The sequence below is a fragment of the Glandiceps talaboti genome, chromosome 12, assembly GCF_964340395.1.
Source record: "Glandiceps talaboti chromosome 12, keGlaTala1.1, whole genome shotgun sequence".
Taxonomy (NCBI): domain Eukaryota; kingdom Metazoa; phylum Hemichordata; class Enteropneusta; family Spengelidae; genus Glandiceps; species Glandiceps talaboti.
Genome location: NC_135560.1, coordinates 16,316,448 through 16,339,797, shown reverse-complemented (window position 1 = coordinate 16,339,797; position 23,350 = coordinate 16,316,448). Strand labels below are relative to the sequence as shown.

Below are 23,350 nucleotides of genomic sequence, written 5' to 3'. Positions count from 1 at the left end.
TGACATGGACACACTTTGTCATAATATAGACCAATCTGATTAAAATCCAATGTAGTGTACTTCTTTTAGCTCTTATGTTTATTGTCGTTTGTTCTTCCATGAGCGCCAAACACCTACATGAGAGCGCTGAGTGTATCTGTGTAAAACCAATGCTGACAAGAGCATGCTACTAAACAAAAATTTGAATTAGTCTCCAAATGTTGCAATGAAAATAAAATTTTCCCTCGCCAACTATACAAGTAAACCTCCGTGAGGAATAGTTTTAGTCCGACCATCTTGTTACGCAATGTGCACACAAACGCTTGTGTGTACATATAAACCCAAACAATCTCAATTTTATCAGTTGCCTGATGATCGCTGAGGAAGCATGAAACTCCGCGTAACGACTTATAACATTCTTATTCTTTGGATTTAGTCTATAATGCTCTGCTATTAATATTGCATCGAGCACTGTTCTCTCGAGTGAGACACATATGAATATATCTATCTATCTATCTATCTATCTATATATATATATATATATATACATGCATACACATGTATATATATATATATATATATATATATATATATATATATATATATATATATATATATATATATATATATATATATATACACACTCTGCCACTGCGGTATACGCTCTGCCACTGCAGTATAGAGCACTGTCTTAGCAGATTGATACTCACCGAGTTTTATATATATATATATATATATATATATATATATATATATATATATATATATATATATATATATATATATATATATATATATATATATATATATATATATATATATATATATATATATATATATATATATATATATATATATATATATACATGTATACGTACATATATATAAATATCAAATATGTTACACAGGAGAGAGAGTGAGTGAGGGATAAACAGACTGACTCTGTACAATACTGAATACATTGTGGTGTTAGAGATAAGAATTGAAACATTAAAACTCATTAAACTATCATCAATCTCAATAACTGGGTGTCTAACCTTTCATTGGTGACCTCAGAAGTAGTCATTTACTTGATCATGGAAATTGAGTATTAATAACGGTATCATGTAGCCTACAATTATCTACTATATTATCAGGGATAAATGAAGCATGCAAACACTACACTCTATTCTGTTGATCGACACTCTAATGACACATTTCTTTAAAAGGGTTTCTATGGTGCTACATTTATGCAGATGATTGATATTTGAGCTGTATCCTTGGAAACCATGCAAAAACAAACTAGATTCTCGTTTGACCTTTCACCTCTAAGTAGGCCTGCAGTCGGTTACCATATAGCGATTTTGAAAAATTTTGACAAATGTATTTGCTCACTACTGTTTTTCTACTTTCAACTTGATAGCAATCTCTCCACAACAGAATACAGTATTTGCGATGTATAATTATATTATAGCTATTTCAGCATTTGCAAACAAATTTCACAGGAATATAGCCATGAGTTTTACACCATCTTTTATCAATGGCTTGTGTTTTTTTTTATCCAATACAATTTCCATTTTACCATTTTCAATAAGTTGTTGCATTTCACATTTTTTTTTCATTTTTTTTTTCACTTTTATTGTAGACCTTTGTGTTTGATTACTTTGTTTAATTTACCCACTTTACATTTTCCATGTCGTTGTTTTTTAAGCCCAGAACAAGACATCTTGTGTGAAGTTGACACATTGGTGATGTAAAGAAAGCTTCAAGCGAGGTTTAGCTGTACATAGTTCAGCGTGTTCCACATGTGTAGTGTCCATAGCAGCCTTTTTGTACATGAAACTTAAATACACAAGTTTAGTCATTTTTCTTCTATTATTATTATTATTATTATAAAATGTCATATATTTTATTATCAAAGTTAAGAAATGTAACTGTAAACTAATTTTTTTTTTCTTGTGGGTACTTTGCAAGAAAGATGTCTAAAATACCAACAAGTTTGGAAAACGAAGGTGTCATCTTCAGCCTTATTAACAGAAGCTGCATGTTTCAAAAACGTTCCTGTTGCAGCAAGTGAAACTGTAAGCAAATGGAAGAAACATAATACTGTAGCCTATAGCTGCTCTGCTCTATCTTGATTTGGAAGGAAACAATTTGTGATTACATGATTGTATCTTCTTCAAAGGTATTTTGAAAATTCTTAAAAACAATTTTCTTTTTAACTGCTTGCTTTCTTTGCCATAATATGGAATCTAGTCATTGGTTCAGATAAGAACACCTGGGATATATACTGGTCAGGTGAAGTATATGATAATAGAACAGTGCCAATTGTATTGTAGCACAACTGAATATACTTAGTTGGTTTAGTTGAAAAGTTTCAGCAGAACCTCATCTGTATTGTGATTCTTACACGCTCCTCTAGAAGTGTGTTTATCTCACGAGAGATGAAAATCACAAACACAAACATCAATATATGTATTTCCTTGCATATAAACAATCACTCAGAATGTAATACAAATATTACAGCCCCAATGTGGGCGCTTGTGCCTTCGGATTGGGATGTTAAAACAGTATGTTTTAGCTACAACTGAAACGATTTTTGAAACTGTTTTGTACCGTAGTACAATGATATACTTGTGATACCATATACCCTGAACTGTACTTAATCACCTGTGGGTAAACGTACTTGTATAGCTGCTGTACACATAATATATCGGTAGTACACTAAATCCCATCAAATTGATTTTTGGGTCCGCACCCAAAAATCAGTGCCCCCCCCCCCCCCCCCCCCCCCCCCCCCCCCAATGTTATCACTATTATCAACCTGTTGCTGTACTTCTTCTGGTATACAATTATCCATAATTAACATAATATCTAATTAGTCATAACAATTTGCAATGTACGTAATGTTGGTTGCATGATTGAAAAAAGAATACTCCAGTTACAGCTAGTATGGCGTTAACCACACTCATCACGCCACATAGCTTACCATGTCATCGTCATGCACAGATTCCAGTATTATTCAATACAGTGGAATTCCAAAAATAAAAAGATACGACCATGAATTCACCTGTGAGCAAAGTTTTTAATAGTAAAACGGGTTACTAGGTATTTGAAGAATGATAAACATACTGATGATGGGTATCTGAGACAGTGTTGTGAATATAAACCATTTACTTCTTATCATCAGCCGGCTGTGAAGTGAGATTTCAAAGTGGGTAATTTGGTCTTGATGTACACTGGGTTACCGGGTTAATAGTAGACGCATTACTGCTAAATCACTGACTATTGTGCGAACTAGTGAAAGGCCAAAGTGTTTGTGAATACCTTCAGCTCTTTAAAACACAACACACGGATGGCAGCTGTAAATAGTAAAAGCTGTTTCTAAAAAGAAACTTTCAATTTTAAAATGAGATGATCGGTCTTTAGGAATTCTAACTAGAGAAGTCTAATAGAGCTAGACTCCTCATTAATTAAGGATGACCTTCATGACGACCTTGTCTCCATGACAACGGTAACTATGCATGTCGCCTTTGTGAAGAGGCATGAAAGTATGACTAAACTGCTTGTTCATTTTCTGGTTGCCTGAGCTTCAATACTCTATCATCTATCCAACCCATTATATAGTATAATGGTTTCCATGGCAACCGGTATGGGAATGGTAAGTAGTTAGATCAACCTTGAATTACTTTGATGACAAACTAATAAATTTTGTGGTATCCGGTAGCGGACATGATCATGTCAATATACATGACGGATACTGTCAGGTATGGCGCCTGTAACAGTTAGACTTAGTCTAAAATCTATCCCTATGTGTCATAGCTATCACAATAGAGTCTTACTAAGACATACATGTACAAAGGGCTGTTTAGTTGAGTTCAGGTTAATGCCAGTGCTGTTGCTAAGGTGTTAGGACTCTGGTAACTGAGACATGGGTGATTTGGTACAACCCTAAATTTCATAATCTCTACCTTTCTCTAGAATAACACATGCATAATTTTAGAGCAGGATGCTGTTACAAAACCTTGTTACCATGGCAACGGTCTCTTTCAGTAAATATTGCATAATTCTTTTCATTTCACAGATGTTTTTCTGTTTTGATTTGAGAACAGTTAGTCAGTAATTTGAGCCAGGTCAAGTTCATTTTGACATTTAGGTATGACATCACTCAAGGTCAACCAAAGGTCAAATCTGGCTCCAAAAATAATGTAAATTTCTTTGTTAGTACTTACAGTCACATTTTGTGAGAAATATGGATAACTATCTTCCAAATTCTGATCAGGTTGAATCTCTCCTTTTCCTTTCAATCGATATTTCTCAGTCAGCTTTTGAAATAGCTTTTTATCGATCTTTTGATATTTTCTTATTTCTTATAGGAACACATGGGAAACAAATTTTCCAAGGTAGAATGTTCCTTGAACACTAATTTTCATGAAATTAAAGTCATTCAACTCTTTCCAAACTTCACCATTTGAAAGCTTGTTCCTGGTCCTTTTCAAATAATACAAGAATTATTTGGGGTTTCATCATCTCGTTTTCAAGGACAGCGATATACTTTCATTTTTTCCATAGTAATCGTCGGCCATGTTTGTTCCTAAAATGTCTTAATTTTTTATATCAATTTGACCTCTATTTCAAAATTTTGTACGGTGACACCTGTTTTTTTTTTTCTTGATTTTAAATGAGAGAGGATTCAAGTTTACTTGAACAAAATAATGGAAAACGTTGAAGAATTTTACATCCAGGTCAAAACAAGACCAGAAACAAGATTTCACATGGCAAAGTTTGGAGATAAGAACTTTAATTTTCAGGGAGATTAGTTTCCCAAAGGCACTTTCTATCTTAACAGTAAAGATTTAATTTCTTACATGTCTTGAGGGACTAAGAACTACCACAGTTTGTGAAATCTTTAAATCCTATCCAGACACCAAACAAGAAATTCAATACTTTTAATCTGGATAAGTGTGAAAACACAATTTCAACAACACGTAAAACATATCTCCATTGCACAAGTAAATCTTTGGGGATCCTACAAGAGACCTCCTGGTGATAGTTTTTCATATACATGTACATTGGTTTATGACATCACTTACAAGATATTTAATGTTTCATTGAAAAATAATAATTGTACCAGTATGACACAGAGGCAGACAGGTACATGGAAAGATACACAGCTAGATAGATGGATGGATGGATGCAGAAACAGACAGACACAGACAGATAGACAGACAGACAGACAGACAGACAGACAGACAGACAGACAGACAGACAGACAGACAGATGAATGGCTGCAGAGACAGACAGATGTACATGTATGGATGCAAGCAAAGAGACAGACAGACGGATGCAGAGACAGACAGTGACAGAAGACATTGTACATACACATACATACATACATACATACATACCTACCTACATACATACATACATACATACATACATACATACATATACACATACATACATACATACATACATACATACATACATACATACATACATACATACATACATATACACACATACACACATACATACATACATACATACATACATACATACATACATACATACATACAAATACGTACATGCATGCATACATACATACATACATACATACATACATACATACATACACACATACACACATACATACATACATACATACATACATACATACATACATACATACATACAAATACGTACATGCATGCATACATACATACATACATACATACATACATACACACACACATACATACATACATACATACAGAGACAGAGACAGACAGAGATACAAAGAGATATACCACCAGCCACTTTGCTAAATGGTGCATAATAGGGCTGACTCATAAACAATCAACTGACGGACAGAGGCTATCAAAACATAGAAAGTGAATATAAAGAATCCACACACACACACACACAGTGACTTTGTGGTGGGTGATTAGAAGGTAAAAGTTACCCGTGAGCTAGTAACTGATATGGCTTTCCACCAGTTTCTTTGAAAGTTAACAGATTAGAAAACTGTCAACCCTATCATATTCGTGTTCCTTGGCTTTTAATACCATAACAAAACACTGATGGCCATTTCACAAATAAGGTAGTATAGATGTAGATGAAACTGAGTATGACACATCAATATACATGATAAGAGAATACAAGTTAAAATTAGAAACCCATTACAAGGCTGCTTTAACAGCTAGTTTTGAGTTTCTAAGTCTGCTGGATCAATACCTGTTTTTGTTGAGGTTTTGGAAACCCTGGCAATAGGAAAAGGTAAATCTGGTAAAACTTCCATAACGTTCCTATTTTCCTAGTACCATGATTTTGGTCATAGACCGGTAGACAGAAACCAGACAGACAGACAGACAGACAGACAGACAGACAGACATGTATTTTACTACTTCTCTATCACTACTGAACCTCAGAGTTCACTTGTGCTAAAAACAACTTCCGAAAATTTGGAATAATTGTCTGCAAGTGTTGTGACTTCAGAAACTGATTTAAGCTACAGTAGATTCCTGGCCAATGCTTTGATGAGCTTCTTGCTGCAACATGAAGTTAAATTTATGAACAGAGAGACTGAATGTTTGCACAGATGAGCTTTCATCATTGTAGCACTGAATAAGATGCATTACACACAACAGCTTGTTATGAGTTTCTTACAGTCCCGTTTTGTAATTCTAGCCAAGAGATCAATACATTGCAATAATACTACACACAACAACTAGCATGACCACACTCAGTCTTTCCACTATTACTATTGATGTGTTTAGAAGCCCCTGGCTCTCCCTTGACATGGCCAATATTGAAAATAGGATTTTCAAACTGCCGGAGGTTAGTAAATGAAAGGAAAAGCCCATCGGATTAGAGCTAAAACAACTAAAACAAGCGCTGTAAATTTATTACATTGATTTGGAGGTTGAAATTTAATTATAGTTGTTTATACTTCATCTCGTCTCGCAGACTTGAATTGCAAAATCTTGTCAGAACACACACCTGCCACGGAAAACCGACTCGAAAAACAGTACATATTGGCTGAATCACACCTCAGGGCCACTAACATTACTTCTTTAATTCTAAACTCGTTTTTTTTTTTCCAGTCCAATTTGCTGTCAGGCTGCGAGACCCCTTCAGTGTTAAATCTCCGACACATTTCTAAGTATAGGTTGACAACTAGATAGGTTTTCCCCAGAGTATATCATATAATTGTGAATGAGTTGAGTGATTTAATTTTTTTTCGATGTATTTTGAGTGAATTCTACAACTAAATGTGTCATATGCGTTCACTTTGTCAGCTCTTATTTAGATTAGCTATCAACTGATGACTTGTGATACTAATATATTACAGCATACTCATAATTTAAGACTTAACAATATGTGTGACCTTTTCCATGCATTTCTGGTCTTTGAATTAATGGGATTACAATTTCCTTGCATTTCACTTTCTGTTGTAAATGCTGTGTGGTAAATCTTGCACACACAAAATTTACAAACTTTGAAGATAGCACAAAATGTGCAAACAGACGTTTTTGATTAAGCAAGGACTTTGGTGATTATTTTGTATTTACTTTGAGTGTTATTATTTTCCTGACAGGGTCAGGGAATGTATTTCTAATTGCATACAACCTTTTACAATGAAGTCTTTAACATGGACATGTAGCAAATAAATACTACATGAAACACTATTCAAGGTAGGTAAACCAGACATCTTGCAGTAGACGATTACAGATTTTTTTTCAGTACATTTGAGTATCATTCCTACATAATTATGTTACGGTGTTTCTTAGTGATGATTTGCATCTGTGCATACACATACTATTGGAGATTGCACTGCAGCGCAATACCAAAAATTCAATACCTGTATGCAAATGAGGATGCAAGCAATCTGGGTGCACGCAATCACGTGAACACATGATGTAACAGCTAGTCTGGATGCCAACGTGGTATTGAATAATCTTGAGATTTGATAAAGGATAGCACTAGACTATATAATAACAGAACCCTGTGATACACGAGTGTCAGTCGGGGTACTCAAGGTATTCGTACTCATGTTCACAATCACAATGTTTTCTGGTGCACTTTCTCTTTGTTTTAGTCATGAAAGTATGGCCATTTAGAACACTGTACACACTCATGCAAATGAGTATGCACACTTATATACATGTAACGAGGTCCTGTTTTCAGATTTGATATCACAACAAACCCACTAGGTTGATACTAACACTGTTTGAGAGTATTGCTGTTCATAAAAGTTCAAAACCTTGACTCAATGTTTTAGTTGAAGTTGGGAAATCCAAGTAACAGAGGAAATGGGATAAAACTGACATGGCTTTCCAATAGACTGTACTGTAATTTTTGACAGAATAATATATACTATCAATATTAAGTGGAAAATATTCAACAAGGTACAACAAAATTGTCTCATTTGTTACACATGAACTGTTGATGTAACCTTTGACCTCCTGTCTCCACATTTCTTAGTCCATCTTTACCAGGTAGCACCTTCATTCTACTTGAATTATAGGACAATTTTTTCATATTACATTTAAAAAATGAGCTAAAACCTGTCAAAATCTCACTCTTTATCATGAAAACTACTTATTTCTCACAGAGGAAAAACATTACCTTGGGAATTTTTAGGACGACTGATTTCTGCTGTTATTCTTTTTTCAGTGGATTTATTGTTCATGATTTTTATCTCAGCATGCCATTGCTTAGGTTTTGTGGGCAGAAGCACGTAGTCAACTATCAGAACATTGCAAAAACGTGACTTGATTGACTTCCAAAATTCACTTAAGGACAAACTCCATAACCAAATAAAGCTCATAAAAGAATGTTGTCTTTGTTAATTAGCCTGCCTTAGTTTACAGTCAACTGAATTAATCCAGGGATTTAGTTTTTTCTTCCTACAATTTTCGACCTCCCTTATGAATTTTCCATTCTGTCTTCAAAGGCCTTTACACTGCCGTCATTTTTACCTTGAAGCTGCATTAGCTGTAACTTGATTATATATTTAGTTAATTCACCGAAAATTGTAAAAAAAAAATATCAATAATTAGAGACATTGTACATTATAATTACGGGTGGATTTGATCCATATGTAGTTGATAGTGTAAGTGTATTGAGGTGTTGATTTTAGGGTGCAGACCAAAAATCAACTTTTTGGGATTTATGTACCATATTATCTGTGCTGTACAGCTATAAAAGTGTGTTAACCCACAGAGGATTCAATGCTGTGTAGTGTATACGATGTCATAAGTAATTACGTCTAACAAAACAGTTTTTAAAAAAAAACATGTTCCAAGTGCAGCTAGTGCCACTTTAGTGTATAATTAATATAACCATTGCATCTACTTAGTTTTTAAAATACTCACTCAAATTATATGTGTGTTACATACTCTCAAATTTGTGAAAAATTTCCTATGCATAGTTCATAACAATAATAATAATATTAGATTTTATATAGTGCTTTGGGAAGTTCCCACACTGTGCTCCAAACACTTAACAATTATTATCCCTGGCATGGATCTATAGCGACGCAACAGCCCTACTTTAACTCCCTGCAGAGCATACAATTCATTGCAGCCTCTATAAGCACATAGGATTAAAGCATTGAATTGCAACCGCTATCCTACCAGGTCCCCAATTATACAGCTGGGTTGACTGGGGCACAATTGCGATTCAAATCTTGCCAAAGGACAGACAGACAGACAGACAGTCAGTCAGCCAGCCCGACAGACACTTGTCATAACTACAGCACTACTGAACCTTAGAGTTCAGTTATTCTAATTACTGTTCAAACCAGCCATTTTGGTCACCTTGTATGAACTTGTTTACTGAGTTCACCACCTCTAACATTGAACTAGTTCTATACATTTCTATTAAAAACACACACAAAAGGAAAAGCAAGCAATGTAAGGACACTTCACTCAGTACTCTTTCACGTGGAGTTTGAACAGTAATTAATGTGGATGTGATCAGTCAAGCATAAAGTCTATTTACTGATACAACTTAATCCCAGCCTGGTTCTATAAATGCAGTATACTTCATTTGATGGACAGCTATCCAAATCATATGATTACTCTTATTATAGGCTCTATCATCACTATGTTATTTGATATTAAAAATTAAGGCTTCATCATTTTCTTGCCAAATTCCATTAACTTTTAGTCTACAGGAGCAAAACCCAACCTGAAACATTTGCCTTCACAAATAACTGTTTCTCAGTTGACAATCTACTGTACTGCAACCCCTTTACAGTTATGTTTTTCCCCAATCTTTCTTAACGAAAACTCAAAACACAAGTCTTAGATTACTTCTCCCATTCTGCAACAACATACACTCAAACTGTAGTCACTAATTTTAACATTTTCACTTTCTGTGAAAAATAAGTAATTGCAAAACTGTTATACATGTATGATCATTTGACACCAAAGTTTCATTTTTCCAAACATTTTCATTGAATTTTTTTAGTTTTAACTGCCTATGCCACCATTGTTTACTTATTTGTACAGTAAAACCTTGCTCAAAATGAAATGAATGGTGTCTATAAGTATACAATTCAAACTTCAAACAACCATAATAATGAATTCAGACGTTCATAATTTAAATATCAAACTCTGTGTAAGGGAACATTGACTGAAATGGCTGAGATCGAGAGTCCACTGACGGCTTGTGTGGGTTTGAGCACAGGGTTTCACATCTTTAAAGAGCAACCTGAAATTTGCTTCTCTGTAAAGTGCACCTAAACTCCTTCACAACAGATGCCTTAACCTCTACAGAAAGTAAACACTTCAACATACTCTTGAAATAAGACCCTGGTTCAAACCAGTCACTTTGTACTACAAACAAGACTAGACTACATGTTTTCATCTCACTCTTTACTCTAAAAGCCTTGTGTCTCTCAAGGACAGCATTCAGACCAGTTACATGTAAATGATACCCACCACCAAAATAACAAAGCTGTTTTTGTCACTCGCTGAGTTTTCTCTGAGAATACATGGCCAGTCAAATATAACCGTACAAGTGTCAACAACAGAGCAGTAGTGAGTGTGAAAAATAAGTGATCTTACAGATAAAGACCCTGACTTGTACCGTTAATGTATTGTAAGGTCTTGTGAAAAACAAGTTCAAAACACTTTTGAGTGAAACAACAGTAACAAGTGCATGCCTCCTGGCAATGTGTTGCTTGCAATACCTCTCGAAGTTCAATTGTCTACCATTACTGAAAACAAGCTTTGTGTCAATTAGCAATGACTGAACTGATACATCACTGCTGCACCTGCATGTCATGTAGACTTTTACACAATGATCTTCACCTTTTTCAATCACATACTATAGAAAGAATGCACGCTCAGCTTTTTAAGTCTTGTGTGTACTCCGTTCCTGCAAACTTTGCACTATCTAGCGCTATATTACAAATCCTCTACATCGTGTAGACTTGCACACACACATGCATGTATACACACAGACACACATACACACACACACACACACGCACGCACGAACACACACACACACACACACACACACACACACACACACACACACACACACACACACACACACACACACACACTATACCTGTTGTCTGTGCAACTATATACATGTACTCACTTCCTGTATCTTCTCTAACACTTTCTTCCATTGAAATTTGCTTGACAGGAATTTTAGACATCTGTAAATGACAGTATAAAACCATAGTAAATTTTATGAAAACTTTGCAATTACTATTACTATTCTATGGTATTCCTTTTGTAAATCCAGTTTTCACTGCCTGTATTATGACACTGACAAGTATTTCAGTATGAATGAATGAGCGAGTGAGTGAAGAAGTGAATGAATACGTGAGTGAATGAATGAATGAATGAATGAGTGAATGAATGAATGAATGAATGAATGAATGAATGAATTATCCGAGTTCCAAAGGTTATCAACCAGGGATCACTACTTCAACTGTAATGCTAGTTATTTTGTTCATGGTGGTATAAAGTAGATAAATGCTATTTCAGCACATAATGTTTTTACTCCAGTTCCCCACCATAATTAAAGTAGAAGGACTTAAGCTCAGAAATGTATGCAAGTTTTACCACATTCCATTGACAGGGTTTAAAAAACCTTTACATCAAAACTAAGGTAAAAACTCACCTGTACATATTTACTGATAGCTTCTGCCTGAGCCATGTATCTCTGAATCTCTATGTATAACATATTTCGTCTAGTACTCTTAGGTTCAGCTGAGTTTTAAAAAAAAAGTATACACAAGTACATAAGATGTTTGTTGGCAGTTGATTTATCACTGGAAACAGACATTTGGCAGATATTGCATATTTTTATGTAAAATATTGTTTGTGTCACTTTCTTGTAAAAGTCTATCGTACTGATACCAACTTACAACCAACATCATTGTTGTGTTTTAAAGTAGTTTTTGAAACCTACAGAGTTGTGCTTTTGATCACCATTTTTTTTTTGGCTCAAATTTTTTACTTAATTTTTCATCATACCTGACAGAGCTGGTAAGAGGACCTCCAGTGCATCCTCATACATCTGAAGAGCGCCCTCAAACTGTTCTTCTTCTTCCTATAATGAGAGTACAAGCAAAACACACAAATTAGTTTTTAAATTTACATACATATGCATTGAAAACAATGAAAAATCTATTACAGGTCAATATTGTTGCCAATTAGTTGTCAGGTATGACAATGTTAGTTGTTAGGATGTCATATCTAGTTATGTTTGGTTAAATTTATTAATACTGAAATCAGAACAAGTTGCTGTATAAAATTAGTTGTTGGGTTGATCATTGTTTGGTCACCCAACTGTATTCCTCTCTGTTGCACCCATTATTTTATGAATGTTCAAAAATAGCTAATCACCCAAATATTTTGTTCTAGGACCATCCATGAAATAACTCTTAGCTCACTGGTAATTGTAACCATGACAATACAAGTACATGTACCTACCCTTTTCTCTGCAATTTCTATTTTCTGTATGCCATCTAGAATCATGCCACTCCCCCTATACAACTCCTCTGGAAAGACAGAAGAAAACAGGATGACAATGTAAGATTTTTTTCAATAAATGGGGCTCACACGCCAGCCATATTCCGGTTTTTGGAAAGATAAAAGATTTCATGGCTTTGCCACTAGGAGTGCTGTTTGCAAGCCACTATTGGGCCAGAATTGAGAGCCAGAATAGTTGGATATTAAAGATGTATGGCAGACTTGAAGCTACTGCTCATTTTCTGTGTTCTTGTTGCAATGTTTCATTAGTGATTACCAGTAGTCAAAGCATGCCTAATTACTTTTATACACATTTTGTTCACAGCGTCATGCATGGCCATATGACCAGCAACCATTCGCAAAATTTTAGCCCACAATTTGCCAAATCTAGGGCACCCTATGTGTGAAATGGCTGTAAAATCGGTCACCGAAATAGATGAAGAAAAGAAAGATATTCTTAGACAGCCACAAGAGGGCATAGTCACTGTCCATATTTCAACTACTTGCTTCACGGTTGTTTGGTACAGCAAGCCTCTTAATGCCAAATTTGCCAATTTTCAGTAATTTGGAGAGGCTTTGTGATGCAGGACTGCTTTTAATAATAAAATGAATTTATGTATTTGCTAAGCCTAAGAAATTCAGAAATAAAATGAGCCTAGCTGTGCCCCTTTAATTCATTTTGAAATGTACAAACTGTTCTGTTGCCTGTCATTAACTTACTTAAATCTGGTATGAGTGATGGTTCTGAGAATGACAGTGCAGACGAAACACGTGAAATCTGACGACTGGGACCACGACTATGATCATGACCATGACCTTGACCATGACCACTAGTAAATCTGACACTACTTGTACTTGCTACTGCTGTCTCATTAACAGCGCCCATACTGACAGCTCCATTCATCTCAACCGTCTCATTACTGTCTGTACTGTTTTGTCTTTTGATGGTATCATCTTCACTGTTGTTTATCTTGTCTTTATCTGTTTGGTACTTTTTGCCATCACTTTGAACCCAGCCATCATTAGGTGGATGTCGTTTTCGGTTCTCACGCCGTTTTGGTTTGAATGAACTCTTCAGCTCCTCTGCCCTGTTCATGTACTCGCATATCTGCCAAGATAAATACATGATACTGTACATCTTCATTTTGACAATACAAAAGTTGTGAGCAGTTGTTTTGCACAGGTGTCCAAGGAAAAAGCCTTCAGGTTCTTCTCTAGCAAGTCTTTTTTCACATGTGATGACTTTCAATTATAACTTTCATAAATATTAAATTTCCCTCCATTTTAAGAGTAATTTATATCAATTACTTCTCTGTAATTCAATCCATTATTACAATCCGTTTCTAGTTTATCTCTTTCTCTCGTGATTTCATATTCTATTTATAGTCTAGCTGCTTGACCCTCGGGCTAACCTGCTTATTTTAAAAGCAACTGAAGAATGCCACTGAGGGGGCTAGATTGAAAGACAGCGGTACTCAGCTTTATTCTGCAACCCCCAAAGAGAAGATCCGAGGTCTTAGTACAAGATATGTGATAGTTAAATTCCATTCATAATGTATACATGAGAAATGATACTTTGTTGTTTTATCATCTTCATGAAATACACATGTCCGTTTGCCATCAATTATAGATAATTGTACATCTTGGAGTAGATGGTATTTCAAATGTGGCTTATGGTTTGTTTCAGGCTCAAGACTAGAAACACTTTAAAGTTTGTTTTTTTATAAAACTCATTCCAAAACATCTCAAAGATGTTGTAAATAGTACAATAGATGGTCTAAGGTTTGATTATTAGTATGACAGTCTTAATAATGTACAAGAAATGAAAATAAACAGACAAATATAACTGTGGAAGTTCCCCATTTTTTTGGAAAATGATCTCACCTTTGTTCGTAGCGCTTCTTTGCTATGCCTGTCTTTCACATCTACAAATAAAACCAAAACAGATGACAATATATGAAACAATTAATTCTAAGACTTTACAACATTGTCAAACATACAAAGATATCACATTTGTGTAATAATTTTAATATGGTTTGGCATGACTGAGCAGTCACATTTGAGAAAAGTTTGCCCAGGAGACCAGTGCTTTTGTGCCAGATGTATGTAACGAGCAGTCACAAGAGAACAAACTACAGTAAACGTAACGGCCAAAAAAGAAATCATGCCATGTACTCTACATCGGATTTTAATCAGATTTGTTGAAACCATGACCACACTTACATGCAACAGAAGGGACAAGATATTCCAGTGCTTTACAATACAGAGTGATGGCTGTCTTCCACTCATTTTGCTGGTCCTTCATAATTGCCTGGGCTACCAGGGTCTTCTGTGAAATAGAAATCATTGGACATTATTGGACAACACAGGGGACTACTTAGATAGTATTCCCTAATATCATCTTCTTTGTGTATAGACTTGTATCTATCCTACCATTTCCTTCCTACACTAAACCTTACTAAACTATAGGGGGCGCTGTGTGCATTCAAGTTTAATACTTGTGGATTTGTATGTAGAGTGTTCTAATTCATACCAGCAATTACAATGAAAAGTTTTCTAATAAGGTACATATTGTAATGTACATTCTTAAAATCATATTAAAAACTTTCACAGTTATTACCAGTATCTCATCATCTCCATCATGAGAATTAAAACACTTTGAGTCCAGGTAAATGGGGAACAAACTGAATTTATACCTGTTTGGGCTTAGTTTATACTGCATACTTATAGGGTACTCACAGTATTGTACTTACTGGAGCACATTTAGCCACCATTTGCAATTAACTGAACTCAAACATGTTATCAAGATATAATTTATAAATGATCCGATGACATAATTTATCGTACACATCAAAAATGTTCAAGAAATCCCTACTATACAACCAATTTCAACAATGCCAGAAAATCATAATGTTACAGACAGCATCCATCGACATTAAAATCATTTCAAAATAGTTTAATTGAGGTTATTACGTAAGTATTTTCACTCGAATAAAAACCTTATAAACTCAGCTTGTGCCAGCTTTAACTGACCAAATGCAAATTTACAGTGGGTGACCTCAAATGACCTCTGATGACATCAGAAATACAACCTTTGGTGACCTCAGAATTATTACCTCTTAAGTATGACATCAAAGTTTATAAATGTCAATGTTTATAAATGTCACTGTTTATTGAAAGTACACAACATTTGGCATCCATATAACCTTGATCCTATTTATTTGTATTTTTATGCTTCTCGTCATAACTTATACAAATCATTGCTCAGTTAGTCAGTTATAAAAAAAAAAAAAAAGTATCTGTTGATGCTGTTAATTCATGATCATACAGTCTTGATGCCTTAGTATTTGAAAGTTCACAACATTTTTTTTAGTTTCTATTTGATCTTTTGTATATTACATTGTATATTGAATTTTACATATTTACATATTTTGTATATTGAATATTACACAAAAGAAAAGACATTTAGGAAATAAATAAACTTCTAAACTAACAAAATAGAAAAGACCTTTAGGAAATAAATAAACTTCTAAACTAAGAAGACTGGCACTCAAGGTCACTGACTATGTTGCTATTTTGATGGGTTTACACTGAACCAAACAAAAACTTACAAATATGTGGATGTTTGTAGACATACTGTCACCCACTCTTGCAATAAATGCTTATATATAGACTTGTCACAGTGCAGCTGACATCCGGGAGACACTACTTAAACCAATTTAAAGAACTATTAATGAAAACTATCAATGAAGTGACACTTTGTGTATCTCATCTCTATCAATTATCTTGCCGCTTCTTAAATAAAACTTTCTAAACATCCTGCCATAGTTCTTCAAAAACAAAACAGTATGTATCTATATTTTTTCATGTTAGGCTGCTGTTTTAACATTTTGATGTGAGAACTTGGGATTGAAACACGGAATTTTAAGGCAGAATCAAATGAATCATTAATTGTTGTAAATAAATTGAAATAATTTTCAATTTAAATGAATTTCCTGTGCTTTACTTCTTATACTGTCACTTACTCCCTTGTCCAGACTCTTCTCTGAAGGCATGTGTTCTAAGTCGATGAATGAATGATTGAAGAAATCTTCAAAAGATATCCTTTGTCTTGGGTCTCTTTGTAATAACCTGAGTAGAAGATTCCTACAGGACTCAGACACCTCTATACCTCTAGGTAACTGTTGGCAAATATATTATATATGATTATCCCAAATTGTTATCCAGAAGTAATATCATGAATGATGCAGATGACACACACACACACACACACACACACACACACACACACACACACACACACACACACACACACACACACACACACACACACACACACACACACACACACACACACACACACACACACACACACACACACACACACACACACACACACACACACAACTAAAAAGTGGCATTCAGATTTGTTATTTGCATCAAGTGACCTCCACAGCAGATAACATTATGTTGATATGTCTATGCCTGGTGTCTATATATAAAAACTCTTGATTATACTGTTGTGATAAAGGGGAGACATTTTGGTGTTCGACATTTAATAAATTATCAACTGTAGTAGACAACAGAATATCATAAAATATACAATTCCTCAATCTTTCGATAAACACAGACATATTTTTTGACTGATTCATCATTTCATATTGTCTGAGTTTATGTTTGTTTGTGGCCGTCTGTCTCTCTGTCAGTCTGTCAGTCAGTCTGTCTGAACTCCGAAATCCAATGCTGATAATTCAATTGGTATATCTTGACATATCAACAGAGGTCAAAGGTCACAAAACAACTTTCTTTGTTGGGACTGAAAATCAGATGACACAGCTTATTTTAGATAAATATTTAACAATGAGAGTTATTACTCTCAAACATTCAAGAAAATCAGATTTATACAATCAAGGGTCGATAGGTAGGGGTTTGAAACTTATTTCTGTACATAGCGATGATATCAAACTGAGATCTCAGTAGATTCGGGTTTGCAAGAAATGTGAATATGAAAATGTATACGAAATATGTCATGTTTAAAAATGTATTTTTACATCGACATATACAATGTATATTGCAACAATAAAAATACATTCAAATTTTAGCCAGAGAACAGGACTGGTTAAAACGTAAAGTAAAGGAAGCAATGTACATCAAACAAAGGACACTCATCATGAACAAGGGACCAAGGAGACCAACTACCATCAAATTACAGACATATTATTCTTCAAGTTCAGAGAGAAACATTAACTCTATCATTGTTTTTTAGTAGACGGATTGAAAAGTTGCATTCATTTCCAATTTACCATTCCAAAGTAACTATATTGTACTGTCCGACGTTCAAATTTGTCTGAACAAAAAATGATTTACCTGCAAAATAGCTGAACATTTAAAATTGCATCTCCAGCAATTGATTTTCAGACAAGAAGTTAGTTTTATGTGTTGTAAAAATTGTTTCATTTATTTACTATTTATGTAGGAAATAAACTATTCATTTGATTTTTTCCAAACTTTAATGGCTCTTTCCATCAATATCAAGGATAAACGTAAACAGGTTGGAAAATAGGTTCTCATAGATTGAATTTGTATTTACATATCAATTCTCATTAGGCCTAAAATAAAAATGGTTTTGATTACGCTCAATTTTAGAATAGGTTGGGTAGGTAGACTTTTTTTTTTATATATGTGAGTGCCTAGTTCAGGTAGATATGTTTTCCATTATGGTCTCTGTGTTATTGGTTTCTTCTCATCAGTTGTAGCCATTACATATTGGAAGAACAGTTTTCTATTGTCTTTTTAAGTTTATGTTAGTTTCTGCATCCACTATTTCTTATGAGACTTCACAATTTTCATGATTTTATTATTGTTTTCTTAAATACTCAAAAAATAAGTTTAGGGTTGACAGTGAAAAACTAGGTGTGTCAGGTAACCGGTACAAAACAGTTTGTTTTTTTCAGCCTTACTTAATGCAATGCCTAATCCACACATTACACATCTTTGGACATTCACAAGTAAATGAACATCAAAACTCTAAAAGAAAGTTTGATAATTGTTCTTCTGCTTTCTTATCTTTCCACTCTAGTCAATTACACATTACTTACTGTGATTGGTTTGGAATCCCGAATTTTGTCTTCGAGCTCAGCAAATGTTCTTGATGCAAATGGAGCTTGTCCAAATAAACATTCTGAAAAAAAAAACACCACAATAATCACAAATCACAAATCACAAAGTCATACACTATTTCAGTTTTATCAAACCTTAGGCAACCTTTCTTTATATTTCAATTAGTAATGCTCTCCTGGTTTCGTTGTACTTAATAGTGAGTGGTGGAACACATAAAATAAGTGTAATTTCAAATAGTCACTCCCTAGCTTGTACCTAAGGGTTCAAGGACTACAACCGACTTTTCTGAAGTTAGTTTAGTTTATTTCAGTAAAACAACAAGATTGACAGTACAGATATACAAATAAAAACTAGTTGAAGTTGAAGTTGAAGGAATGTTGTGTACTCCTCTAGGTAGCGAAAGCTGTCAATATCTTCATTTATATGTTTTAATAGTAATAGTGGCAGTCAAGCAAATATGGTAATAACTGACCTTCCTACCACAGCCAACTAAGACATTGTGTCAGGGACCTGGTTACAAACAAGTACAAGCTAGGAATGGAAGGCAACTACACTTGAGTAAATGGAAGCTTAACTTGTCTTTATCTTTGGTATAAATGTGTGTGTGTGTGTGTGTGTGTGTGTGTGTGTGTGTGTGTGTGTGTGTGTGTGTGTGTGTGTGTGTGTGTATGTGTGTATGTGTATGTATGTTTGTATGTATGTATAAATGTATATATGTATGTATGTATGTGTGTATGTATGTGTGTATGTATGTATGTGTGTATGTATGTGTGTATGTATGTGTGTATGTATGTATGTATGTATGTATGTATGTATGTATGTATGTATGACTGCCAGGACATGTCTTTGTGTTTTTGACTTACCATACAGAATAACCCCAACAGACCACAGATCTACAGATGCATCATATATTTGTTGGCAGATAATTTCTGGTGCCATGTACAAGGGTGAACCTCGTAGACTGTGATAAATAAGATCTTCTTTGAAATGAGTAGCAAAACCAAAATCTGGAGAAAGAAGAGAACAAAAATTTGGGGGTCAAAGCTAGATCATATCGTTTCCTCAAAGTAAGCAATCTAATTTTGAAAACAAATATCTATGTGACTTCTTTTGAATTGATGGCTTTGTACAAGAGAAATAAGACAATAATCATACTATATGTATATGTTTAGTAATAGAATCAAATTTCATATATAAAACTACATTATAAGACTTAGTCTAATGCTTTGTTTGACTGTAGATGTAGAGTTGGGCTGGCTTCAAAATGAGTGACATTAAACACACATGTGTTGTACATGTTGTCATTATTACATGCCTCAACATACAATGCTATCTTACCATTGTTTCAGCTAGAAACATCTAAGACACTTGCCAGGCAGGTGTCCATGCAATATACGTATACGACACAATATAGTATCGGCTACCTCGTTTAAATCATACTTTCACTAACCATGTATATAAAAAAAATTGTTACTCAATATGAAGCAGCAAGGCACTTACCTGCAAGTTTTAAAACTGGATCCGAATCACTAGAAAGTAGTAAATTTTGTGGTTTTAAATCCATATGTGATATGTTCTTTTGGTGTAGAAATAACAATGCAGAAGCTGTTGACAGGATAAATACATAATAAGTTATGTTTTATATTACAAATTATGCTAGCTCTGTGTCGACTTATCATATTTTGATTGAGGTGTGTGTGTGTGGGGGGGGGGGGTATTACAAGAATGCACCTGGGGAACATAGAAGCAGTGATAAAACTACACACTAGATATGGAGGAGAAACTGAAACATTCATTCATGAAAGCAAATATTTGGGTTCAATTAGAAATCCAGGAATTCACTTACAAGTATCAAATCATAACTAATCTTACCTATCTGCTGAAGAAATCTCTTAACGACTTTTTCTGGTAGAGCTCGCTTACATCGAATGAAGTTAGATAAATCACCACCACTACAGTACTCCATTATGAGGTAGATATAGTCTTTGTCCCACTGAATACATACAAAATATATATGAGTACTTTTATGATCACAGTTACATAGTGAAAGCTACCTAAACATGGTTATTTTTTCATTTTTTCTGTCTATTAGAACCCCATTTCCATCAAATGTTGTGTCAATTGTTCAAGGTGTCAGTCTCAAAAGAGTTGTTCACTATAATTGCATATTCATAAATATTAAACTTGACTTGAATAACATTTTACTGTTATTTGCATATTCATCACCTAATTTAAATATTAATCTTGATTTTAATGTCATTTCACTGCTATTTGCATATTCATGGTAATTTTAATAATAATTACCAGGTCCTGGAAGCTCTGTCATTGGTTGTCAACTGGTAATACAGAAAGCATTTAACCATCTATGAGTACAGTAACTCTTTGTGAAAACATTCCATTAAGAATACTAAGATGCTGTTCCTGAGTTACAAAAAGGGTCACCGTGTGTTTCCATGTCCAGGGAGAGCTCTGCATAGAAATTCATTACAAGTGAACCTCTGGACAAAACCAGGGAAAAAATAGAAAAATTATGAAATAAGATATAATATATTATACCTACTTGAAAATCTTTAAGCCGAACAATGTAATCATGTCGTATTTTCTTCAAAATACCAATTTCTGTGAGTAGATTCTCTGTTGATGTCTTGTTTAAACTACTTTTTAGTACACATTTCACTGCCACTACTTCTCTTTGGTTACTCTGAATATAATCAAATCGATAATCAAATTACAACAAATTATTATTAAAGGGGCACAAGCTGAGTTTATACATTCCAAGGTGTAAATTTTGCTGCATATTTAAACCGTACTAATGTAGTGTTCTACTACTGAAGCATACACCATTTGCAATATCGATGAAATCCCCACTATATCAACTGTTCTAACAGTGCCAGGAGACTTGTAACTGTAATGTCCTAGAAGGCATGCTGCAATAGTGTGCCCTCAAGCCAATTTGACTCACAACTGATGCACACAATTTCTTGTGACGCACCAAGATTTGGTGTTCCCCTATATCTTACTATGTGGTGACTCACAGGAAATCCCAGTGTTTATCATTTTGACCCACAACAACAAAATTTAGAGGGCACATTGCTACAATATTAACATTATACTAGAATAGGTTTATGCAAGTATTTTCACTCGATAAAGAAAAACAACTATAATCTCAGCTTGTGTGACTTTAATTAATAAATGGAAAATTAGACACATTCATGTGTTCACATGAACTGTACTTGAAAATGCAAAATGGTGCCAACATATGCATCTAAAAAAGTTTTGATAACAGAAATACTTTCAAATGAAAAATTATACCACGGAAAAATCTACAATCTGTTGTAAAACAGTCTTAAATTTGGGTGTTGATCACATAAACTTGTTGACTGAAAGACAATATTTTATGAATATAAAGACAACTATTTTGTAAAACTCCTGAATTTGGTGTTTGACACAAAAGTACATTTAACATTTCACAACATACTTGTAATTAATAATATCAGTGGACGGGGCCTGAGAGTCAGACTGGGACTTTGGTTAGCAATGGGTAGGTAGTGTCATAATTAAAATTAGTCCTGCTTGCAGACAGAGCAACTCGGATTCGATTCAATGACGTCCCATTGGGACATTTAATATCATTATCAGAATCGAGTCCTGTACTCTGTTTGCAAGCAGGACTAGAATTTGTTCCACACACAGGTAGTATAGATGACAGTGACAGACAGACTGACAGGTACACTGATAGACCTGTCGAAAAACAGACAGACAGACAGACAGACAGACAGACAGACAGACAGACAGACAGACAGACAGGCAGCGGACGGACTAAATCGGACTATATTCATTTTCACGTTCTAACAAGGAAAGTGACATCGTCAGAATCGCCGAATGTCGTCTGTACTAGCTTGACCAGGAATTTATACGTACTACTTGTCTCGACGCTTTAGTCCAAGCAGGTATGTAATTAGTCTCAATAATACATGTCAAGTGTTGTGTCTACTTAATATTTATCTTGTTTTAATATGACTATTTCTAGGTTTCAAAAATCGAAACCAATACAAACATTGAAACAATGACGTCATCGTCATGCGCAAGTGATTTGTCACAAATACGAAATTACGAGAGATTATACATAAATGTCACATTAGAAAGAACTGCATTAATCAGTTACCTTTCTAAATGCTTTATACACAGTCGCATACGTTCCACTTCCTAGTTTTTCGGTAAAAACAAATCCATGCAGGTTCGGCAAGCTCACGGGAGCTGCCATT

General features: G+C 34.4%; 1 protein-coding gene across 1 annotated transcript in view; it reads right to left on the bottom strand.

The window, feature by feature from the left end:
- LOC144443003 (serine/threonine-protein kinase ULK3-like) overlaps positions 1-23,350 on the bottom strand; it is a 51,820-nt gene extending 28,470 nt beyond the window's left edge. Inside the window, exons 1-14 of the mRNA XM_078132376.1 lie at positions 23,251-23,350; positions 21,646-21,786; positions 20,958-21,078; positions 20,586-20,690; positions 19,949-20,092; positions 19,064-19,146; positions 16,991-17,146; positions 15,189-15,294; positions 14,850-14,890; positions 13,686-14,073; positions 12,927-12,994; positions 12,468-12,543; positions 12,112-12,200; positions 11,581-11,641 (exon numbers count right to left, since the gene is read on the bottom strand). Coding sequence (XP_077988502.1) covers positions 11,581-11,641; positions 12,112-12,200; positions 12,468-12,543; positions 12,927-12,994; positions 13,686-14,073; positions 14,850-14,890; positions 15,189-15,294; positions 16,991-17,146; positions 19,064-19,146; positions 19,949-20,092; positions 20,586-20,690; positions 20,958-21,078; positions 21,646-21,786; positions 23,251-23,349 — 1,678 coding nt within the window. The 5' untranslated portion in view covers position 23,350. The remainder of the gene's footprint in view (positions 1-11,580; positions 11,642-12,111; positions 12,201-12,467; positions 12,544-12,926; positions 12,995-13,685; positions 14,074-14,849; positions 14,891-15,188; positions 15,295-16,990; positions 17,147-19,063; positions 19,147-19,948; positions 20,093-20,585; positions 20,691-20,957; positions 21,079-21,645; positions 21,787-23,250) is intronic.